Source organism: Montipora foliosa, chromosome 4 (assembly GCF_036669935.1).
Source record: "Montipora foliosa isolate CH-2021 chromosome 4, ASM3666993v2, whole genome shotgun sequence".
NCBI classification, from domain to species: domain Eukaryota; kingdom Metazoa; phylum Cnidaria; class Anthozoa; order Scleractinia; family Acroporidae; genus Montipora; species Montipora foliosa.
Window position 1 is genome coordinate 44521846 of NC_090872.1, and position 10000 is coordinate 44531845.

The following is a 10000-nucleotide window of genomic DNA, read 5'->3' on the forward strand; positions in this document are numbered from 1 at the left end:
ACGGAGCAACGAGAAAACCAAGAACTTCTATGAGAATGTTCGACTGCCGACAAAGAATCAGACAGCGAATTGCAAGCCTATATGGACGAGCCTCTCACTGACAACGACAAGAAGAAAAAAACAAGCAAGAAGAAGTTCTTAAGAAGCGGCTAGCAGACAAAACCAGCGGACTTCAGCCCTTGGATCGCTATCAGAAGGAATCTTATGCATGCTGATTCCTTTCTGTTTATTGTTAGAGTTGCTGCATCCATAAACCACGCACTTTTCAACCATTTTCTCTGTGTTCTCCGCTAATCTTCACACATCCCAACAACTCAAGCTTGCCCAATGTCCTTTTCTTACGTCACGCTCGATACTTTGGCCAAGTGGGGTACTAATGCGAAGGATAGGTGAAAAAATAGTCAAGACCACCTCCACTTTCAGCGCTTGTAAAAAGAGCCCGGATTCAATATTTTTGAAATTTTTTTCAAAAATGAGTTCTTGAAAGATGTCAAAATCTACCCCAAAAAAATAAGTTGAAGGGTTAGGGGCACTTTAAATATGGAAAGAACTGTTACAGTGGTGCTTCTTTGACTACTTGTAGTCACACGTGAAGGTCAAGTCAGTAACTTTAAGTATTACATCATAGGAAACACACCAGATTTTATAAACAGAATTACAGTTGCAATAGAAGATGCTCTTGAGGCAACCAGCTTGTTGAAAGCACAAAGGTAATATTCTATTAACATTGGTCAGGACCATACATAAATACACTCAACTCTTCATTTGAGCAAATAAAGGAAATGGAGCACTTCTGGAAACTGTCTTTTGTGGCAGGAAGTTGCATTGGCTGGAGCTCATGTTTTTTTTGCAGGAGGTCGCATGGCCATCATACTGTGTTTGCCAATGATTGTGTTTTAGTATGACAAGCACAAGAAAACAGGGGAAATATCAGTGAAAAAGAGCAAAAGGAAGGGAAAAACAGAGCCTAAACATTATAAGCATACCAGAAAAAAAAAATAAAAATAAAATATATATAACCAAAAAATGGGTAGAAATCCTCATCAATTTAAAAGTGCTCAATAGTTGAACTAGAGCAATAATTAATTGGTAATGCAAGAGTGAGGTTATTTGGTCATTTAATCGCTACTCTGAGTTTCATGCTCCATGCGGAGCAATCAACTGAAATTTTGCATATATATATATACATACATGTTTGTATGGTCGAAGAATGACCACACCAATCAGGCAATATATGGTATGTAATCATTGTACCAAGAGATCACTATGTTATGTTTCTGGAAGGCATGGAAGTACATGATGGAAACTTAAATAACTTTCAGGGACCTACTACAGCAACAAAGAGATCTAAAGCAAAGGGAAGATGAGGAATACCAACAATCTGTAAGTATGGGGTTCTATTTTGTAAATCTCTCAAAAAATACTTGAAAAGAATGTAAAGCAGAAAACGTGAACAAGTAAATACCTTACATGCTGGGACTCTTTTAGGAAATCGAAGACAGGAGAAAGGACATAGAACAAGGCAGAACAGTGGGACAACAACAGAGAACGGAATTTATGGTTGGTGCCACTTGTAGCTCCAGTTAAGTTCAGATCAGCATATTTTTCTTTGCCATAAGTTACATTATCTTTCGTTAGTGACCAGACGTATGTTTTGTCTATCAAACACATATATTTGTAAACATAGTCAGTTAAATTTCATAAAATAGTAAACAGAATAACAGTAATTTCTAATTCTGTGAGGGCAGTTAAGTTTACTAAAAAAAATTTAAAAATGAGTCAAATTCTCCAACCCTGGGACAACATAATTGGCAAAAAGTATCAAAACCCTCACGCTGGGTCGAGTGAAGGTGGCCAAAATAATACCCTTTAGGCCTTGCTGCACACAATAAGAGTACAATGTATGTACCACTCACCTTTCGTGCAGCCACCTCTCACAAATGTGGGAAGTTCATTTGAACGCATTCCGGGTATTTTCCAAGATGGCAGATTTATTTTTAGGCAACCTCGTTCCCAGGGCCTTTCCTGCACTACCTGGGGAACAAGATTGATTTCCAAGCCCTCTTCATTATCCAAGATTATCCAAAATTCCCCACCCTGTGGACAGACCTCACAGTCAAAGCCCCAAGGGTAGCGTGACCCCCACCCCCTGGGGCTTAACATTGATAGGTACATCATCTGCCTTACCTTGTCAAAAGCTATTGCTACACTTTCAGTACGAACAAAGGTATCCATATTTTTTTAATTTTGTCTAAGTTTATGATCTTTGTTTCCTTACAGGTGACCTTGAACACCAGATCTTAAGTCGTCGATGCCGTCATCATGCATATAATCGTATTTTACGTAAATAGATCGTCCTTCATATCTTTAGTTTATGTTTCACTTTGTAAATAGATTGTCATTTTTTTAATTACAAGAATACTAATGCTAGGCATTCACATTAAAAGGAGGCTTTGATCATTTGCAATATGAGGGGATAAAATAAGTTACTTACTTCTCCGACATCTTACTTCTTCAGGGGAGCTCTTCAAGGGTGAACAACGTAACCTCTTGCCCCCAGAAACTGGGTACGAGGATAGTGTAGCAACGTGAACATTTCCATAGACGGCTAACTCAATGTTGTACGTAATAGGCCATATTCGTATTCTCAGTATTGGACTGGAACTAGCTTACAATGGAGGCTAATGTGGAAGAATCTTTTCAAATGCAAATACTTTTTAATATATTCCCCCGAATTAGCCTCCATTGCAAGCTAGTTCCAGTCAAATACTGAGAATACGAATATGGTCTATTCAAACCCTTTGGGAATAAAACGTTTTGTTGCAGGTATTTCCATATCATTTAAATATGAATGCTACATTATCACGCAAATACAATACATAAACAATCTTAATCCCCTGAGATTTGAATTGGGTACAACACTGAGTTAACCAATTAGGTCTATTTTCGCAAATCCCATAATGCAGTTCATTCTAAGCTTTTCAGGGTCTTCTTTTTCTTCCAAACGAATTCAGATAACTCACTTTTTCCGCCTTCATAAAAACTGTCGAATGAGCAGTTCTTCAGAATAGGCGATTATGAGTCCTTAAGCAAAGACAACGGCAACAAAAATATCACTCCAGAATATAATTTAAAGCTATCGCAAGTATCTCACAATTATTCCGTCTTGCTTACCATGTCCAACACGTTCGCACCATTAACCTGTAACTGGATGAAGAACGGTACTAACGGTTTAAAGGGAAAATAGAAAATTGATGGTTCATCTTTATATGCCCACGCTTTGATGATTTCAAGGTGCTGTGTTGCACTGAAATGAGCACAAAGTAAGAGGATTTTGTCCTTTTTTAACCAATCATATCCTTGCTTTGTGGCATAATTGTTGTCGTAGCCATCGTCTTTGCTTAAACCACAAGCGAGCCTCTGTTATTCTGTTTATTAATAAGAAATGTAAATGGAAGTTAAATACAAGTCAAGTCGAAATTAATGTTCAAATAAAGGGGCGTTGTATAAGGATAGACATATGAACAATGACCCTTTTTCCTGTGTGTGAATTAGTAATCCGAAACAAAGAACAACTTTATACAGGTTCCATTCCCTATCGTCTACTATTGGACTTTTTCAGACTGTCTTTTTTGTGGGAGGGGGGGGGGGAGGGGAGGGTGTATGGACTTAAAGTTTTCCTTAACAGTATAAGGTGGACTGCTTTTCGTTAAGGGCTCTTTAATTTCAAAAAGTAGTGCTTGGGAGTCAACAAAAATTCAATGGCAACGGAATGTAACAAATCTTCTTGTGCAAAATAGAGTAATTATCTAGTGGTTTATGAGTAAATTGATAGGAACTCCTTAGAAGTAAACGGAGATATTCACTGTTGGTAGCTGCGTTTGTTTGAGAAAGTATGGTTTGATTACGCTCTTTTTTGGAATTCAGATTTAAACACAACAACATAGCAAATGGTAATGACATAATTATCACCAATAAAGGTCTTCGCTGGGGAATCTTTGTTTACAGTGTTGCCTCATTAGCACAATATTTTCGTTTTCTTATCAATCAGCAAGCATAACATACTACCGTGAAAGGGATTGCATAATGAGCTACAACAGCTTGTAAAATTGGTGAGACACTCCCGATAAAAAAATACCTTTTCTAACTTCCAATATCCGCCATATCTACAATTCCAACCTTTCTTACATTCCCCCTCCCTCTCCCCCTCTCAATGTTGACTGTTTAAGTTTTCGGCAATTTTTGTATTGCTAGCAACATTGATAAGGGGGAGAGGGTAGCTGCAATGTGCATAAGCATAACTTATGAATACGAAGCGCGTTGGAACATTGATTTTGGCCTTAACAGTAGTCGTAGTTGTAGTAGTAGTACTACACAGAGACAGCACTTCCAGATCTTTCAATGGCATACTGATTACTGCTCTTATTATTACTCTCCTATGTTACTGTAAGTGTTTCTCCACCATATCCCTAGTTTCCGTCTTGTTTCAGATATTTTATTGACGGGAACAAGTTGGAGTTGCATGCTTTTTTTAAACAGTACCTCCCTATTTAGCTGCAAGTATTTCTTTGTCATCAACTGTGTTTCCGAATGGCTTGAGATATTTTATTGTAAGAGACAATTTTGAGGACCATGAATTTCCCAAAATATAACAGATATGACGGAAATACGGAGACAGCACTTCCAGATCTTTAACTGGTATAATGATTAGGGTCTAAGAATAATACCTCCCAAAGAAAGTGCATCTATGTCATTTCCTGTTTAAACATTTTTTTAAGAATAGCTTCATCTTTTTGTGCATTGTCAAGTAATACTTAATTTTATGCGTCAAACCACTGCTCGCCTCGAATAGCTGTAGCTAACTGCGAGTAGTGGTACATCATCTGTTTCATATTCCAAACTTTGTAATATACTTGTCATAAACTTGTAGTAAATAAGCTTGAATAAACTTGAATAAACTTGAAACTTTAAGTTCTGTTTAAAAGTAGTTTCATATTTTTGCATGCCAAGTATTCCGTTCTCAATAAGAATTCAATTCTGTTCGCAGAATCCTTGCAAACTGTAAAACACATTGCTGCCCAAATATTTACAAGACATAAGACATGCGAGTTCAAAGGGTTTTCATCCATCGTTAAATCGTTCTCACCCTCTTAACATCCCTTGAGTATTTCTGATGACATTCTTGGCTCTTTCTTTGGTACTTTGAATTCTTGGGTTCGGATGGGATATCTGCCAGCGCACTGAGCTTCATGCTTTTCGCACTAGTTTGGAATGTGCTACATTCACTAAATAACCTGACTTCCTATTATGGGAATATTTTTTTTAAAAAAAGCATTAACAAGAGAGCATAGAACATGTTGAATTCCTCAAAAATAAGTCATGCCAAAAACGGACACAGAATATCATCGTCCTCTATCGGAATACTTTTGCATTGCTTTCAAAGCAGGCACACTCTTATTTCAAAGATTGTAAGCCATGGAATGTCAGACAACAGTTTCCATATTCAGAAAAATTGCGAAAAATTGTTCCTTTTACCGCCGCTATTTCGTTCAAATAGTACGAATACTCCAAAAAAAAAAAACAAAAAAGGGTGACAGAATTTAGATCAGCTAATAGCTGAAAATGCTATAAAACTGAAAGGCTAAGTTGCCCTCACCAGTTACAAGGTGAAACCATGATGGCTGCTCCTGCTCGACAACTCAACAGTAAGGTATGTATCCTGTGCTTTAACTTGTTTTTATCTGAGATTGAATTGTATAGTCTTAATTGGATTTAAACTGAGTATGAGTACTGAACTGCCTTTTGTGTTTACTCTGCTGCAGAATATTCGAAGTGCACTTGTGAGCAAAGTTTTACCCATCGTTGAAGAAAGATGTTCATTGATCTCAGCCAAAGCCAAGATGTATACAAACACGTTTCCCAGTGTTTATCCTCCATGTTTATTTTCACTGATTGATTTCGAAATTCGGTGCACTGGCAGAGTACTGTTAGTTCGCCGCTCACGCTTAAAGAACGAGGTATACACACACGAACTTTGTGACGAAAATGCAAGCGGTCACCATCACTGTAATAAGATGCAATTGTTGGATGGAAACTCTACTTGTCAGGTCGTCAATAAAATTATATGTTTGCTGAATCGAACGAATCGACTGAATCGACAAACTTGCAAGTGGTCATTGTTACTAATGAGATGCAATTTTCGGAAGGAGAACACAATATGTCACATCGAGCATAATATTTTTCATTCGTCGAATTGAACTTGTCGGATGGTAAATAAAATTTTCCTTTTGCCGAATAGAACCAATTGGCTGAATCAACAAACTTGCAAGGGGTCACCCTCACTAATGAGATGAAATTGTCAGATAGAAAACTCTACTTGTCGGATCGTCCAAAATTTTCTCTATTCACCAAATAGAACAAATCGGTCGAATAGAACTTCTGTTTTTTCCGATAGAATCCAGTTGACAGTATTGGACATGGATGACCAATGCCATCCCATTCGATGGACAAGAAAGCGATGATCAAGAGATTTTCAAAGCAGAACAGGCTTTATCGGAACAGCTGTTCCTTTTTGTCAAGGACAGTGCGATTTTATGTTAAATATTAGGAACGAGTTCTTCTTCGATTTAAGGGAATGATTAAACAGGAACAACTGTTCTCTTTTGTTGTGAAAGATAACAAATGAAAAACGGACCGCACAAAAAAGAACCTATTGTTCCTTACGAGACAAAAACAGAACATGGAGTTCCTTTTCAATAAACTAATGGGAACTTTGAGTTCTGAATTGCTACGACAAGGAACTCCGGTTCCCAATTAAGCAGATTTGGGTTCCTAAGAACAAATTTCAACAAGGAACAAAAGTTCCTTTACGTGCTCAGTTTACTTGTTCCCTTGTTGATTACAGGAACAAAAGCAAAAACGCGCGGAACACTTGTGTTTTTTTTAAAAAGTATCATAACTCGGTTTGAAGGCATTAAAATCATGGGAACAAAGTACTTTCATTTACATACTAGCTTCAAGACGCCTGGGACAAGATATCGCATAAATATAACTTGTATCAGGCAAAATTTTTGGGTGTCATTAATTTTGGGAAACGTACATGATCGTTTCCCTAAGATCATCGTTCCTTTTCAAAAAGCAGCAAAAAGTCCTACAATTTTGAAATAACAGCTACACATAGTACTATTTGACATTGGACAATAAAATTGCATTCCGGAAAATCCGCACAATCCTTAAAATCCACAAGCACAGGAAGAGTTTTGTTTATGATATCTTCCAACCAACAAAATCCACAACACCTGCATGTGTCAATTGTGTCAATTGTGTCAATCTGTATGGAGTTTTGTGTCAAGTGATCCCAAAGAGACTTCAATGGCAAAAAAGGTGGACTATAAACAGCTTGAGCTGCATGCAATTTGAAAAAGTTTTGTTTCCATAAAAACCGCAAAATCTATAACATAGGCAAAGGTTTGTTCATGATATTTCTCAACCACCAAAATCCACAGCACCTGCAAGGGAGACTGTGTGGAAATTTCTATATCAAGGATAGGACTGCAAGGATTGTGCGGAATATATCATAAACAAAACTCTTCCTGTGCTTGTGGATTTTAAGGTTTGTGCGGATTTTCCGGAATGAGAATTGTTGACCAATGTCAAATTTTTCTCAAATCTCATTCGCTCAAAAGTTGTCAATTATGCCCACCTTGCTGCTTTTTGTAGTCTCATTGGGATTGCTCGAATAAGGCATAGATGAGCTGGTTAACTATTCATCTCAACTTGCTGTGCCTTAAGATATGTTCCTTGGGGTTATCTCGTTCCCACATCAATATTCAAATGAAACTTTGCGCATGTATCCTGGTCCGCCTATAAAAGCAAAATACTCTGAAAAGGCCAAATCAGTTTGAAGATGATGCGAAGAGCAAACTATCCTTGCTGGCAACTTAAGGTGATTCCCTGGTTTTGCACTGCGCATAACATTGCGACATCCAAGATGGCGGACGCAAAAAGGGCTCGCTTGTCCCATGACAAAAAAGGGCGCTTTCGAAGTAGCAAGGAGGTTGAACGAAGGATAAATTTAGCGAAAAGTTCGATAGACAAATCGCCTAGCCGTGACGAGGCCTTATGTGTTCAGAATGGTAGTAAAATAAGTGGTAGACGTGTTGTCGAGCTCGAGTTGCTCGCAGAGGCCCTCGATGGTGGATGTAAAGTTTGTGCCAAGCCACTTCAATTATCCAACGTAACGGACGAAACAGTGTCGGGGTTAGGATCTTTCCTGTACATTACCTGCTTCAATCCAGATTGTGGGGAAATAAATGTTTGCCAAACGAACAAAACTCATAGGGTGGCTGGAACAATGCGTGGACGACCAATCTTCGACGTCAACACCAAACTCGCCGCAGGTTTGTTGCGTGACTTTGTAGCAGATCATGTTTTTGACTAATAGTTTGCCCGACAATTTATCTGATGATTCGCTACCCTAGGCATGCTACATGCAGGAATGGGACCAACACATGTCAATGCACTGCTATCTTCCCTTAATATCCCGACTCTTTGTGTGACCACACTGAAAGCAAGAGAACGTGAAATCAGCCCCGCCATAGAAAATATTGCAAACAAGTCCTGTGACCTAGAGATGGAGGAAGAAAAGATGGAGTGGGGGTGCATCCAAGATCAAGCAGTGCCAATCGGGGCGTCCTGTGACATGGGGCGGCAGAAGAGAGGGAAGGGTCATAATAGTCTAACAGGTACTGAAAATAATTTACAAAGGTTGTTGACAGTAAGCGGAAATGCAGTTGAAAAATGGCTCCATTGTGACACAACTAAAAATTATATACCTAAGTTGTATTGTTGATGTGTATTATAAAAGGGGCTTTAAAAACAAACACAAAAAATCTGTAAATGGTAAATGAAATGATACTCCAGCCACTGAAAATAAGGGAGGGATTGGTTGATGAGCAAAAAATACTGTACATTGACACTTGTATTGAGGTTTGCCAGTAAAGGAGCTTAAAGGGTATCCCTGATAAGGATCCAATTACATGAAAATAAAATCTGTTTGGACTTCAAAGCTTGTAAAGAATAATCCCAAAAGATGAACAGAAGACAAAAAAGTGGGACAGTACTGAAACATGTCAGCTTAATAAGATAATTTATTTGTTTATTTATTTATATTTCTATTTATTTATTTTTGAGCACTTTTATTATCTAGTTTGGGCAGTTGGTTTGCCGACACCATGTGTTGCTGGTTATGATTTACATGTATCATCTAGACAAGTGTCCAAAATTTACAGGAAACTACATCCAAACCTGAGTAACATACCTTTAAAGTAAGACCTTTTATGTATCAGGAGCTGGTTCTATGATTGGAATAAAAACTGGAAAAGTTATTGCATTTGCGACAAGATCAAAGAGGTGTGCAACTTGTGAAGCAGCGACCAGAGCTGGAAGAACAGCCAGGGCACATGACTGTAGATGTAACTGGGACGGGTCGTCTAAGGCCATGGAAGCAGATGTATGCACTGAACTTGTGAAGGCATGCGGAGAGTCTCACAAAGCTCAAGTGGCTATTCTTGTGGGAGATGATGATTCCTCCACCATCAAAAAAGTGAGAGAAAGTGTGAATCACAATGTGGACAAATGGTCAGACATTGTTCATGCAAAGAGAGCTTTTGGAAGCTCAATGTACAATCTACAGAAAACACATAAAAATTTGTCTGGTAAAGTGATTGATAATTTACAAAAATGCTTCAGCTACGCCATAACACAAAACAAAAATGACTCTGATGGGATCAGAAAAAGCCTAAAAGCAATAATTCCACACGCATTTGGGGATCATTCCACTTGCTCCACCTCTTGGTGTAAATATCTCCAAGACCCAGTCAATTACCATCACAGCACTTTACCACATGGTAAAGACCTCGAGGGGGACGATTTGAAGAAGGACCTGCAAGAAATCATAGAGGTTTACTGTCAGAATGTAGAAAAGCTAGCTCCACTTGGA

At 38.2% G+C, this 10000-nt stretch overlaps 1 protein-coding gene across 1 annotated transcript in view; it reads left to right on the plus strand.

Moving 5' to 3' along the window:
- Nucleotides 1-7990: 7990 nt before the first annotated feature.
- Nucleotides 7991-10000, plus strand: part of LOC138001403 (uncharacterized) — a 4291-nt gene continuing 2281 nt past the window's right edge. Inside the window, exons 1-3 of the mRNA XM_068848038.1 lie at nt 7991-8399; nt 8481-8744; nt 9348-10000. The exon at nt 9348-10000 is cut by the window's right edge and continues 144 nt beyond it. Coding sequence (XP_068704139.1) covers nt 7991-8399; nt 8481-8744; nt 9348-10000 — 1326 coding nt within the window. The remainder of the gene's footprint in view (nt 8400-8480; nt 8745-9347) is intronic.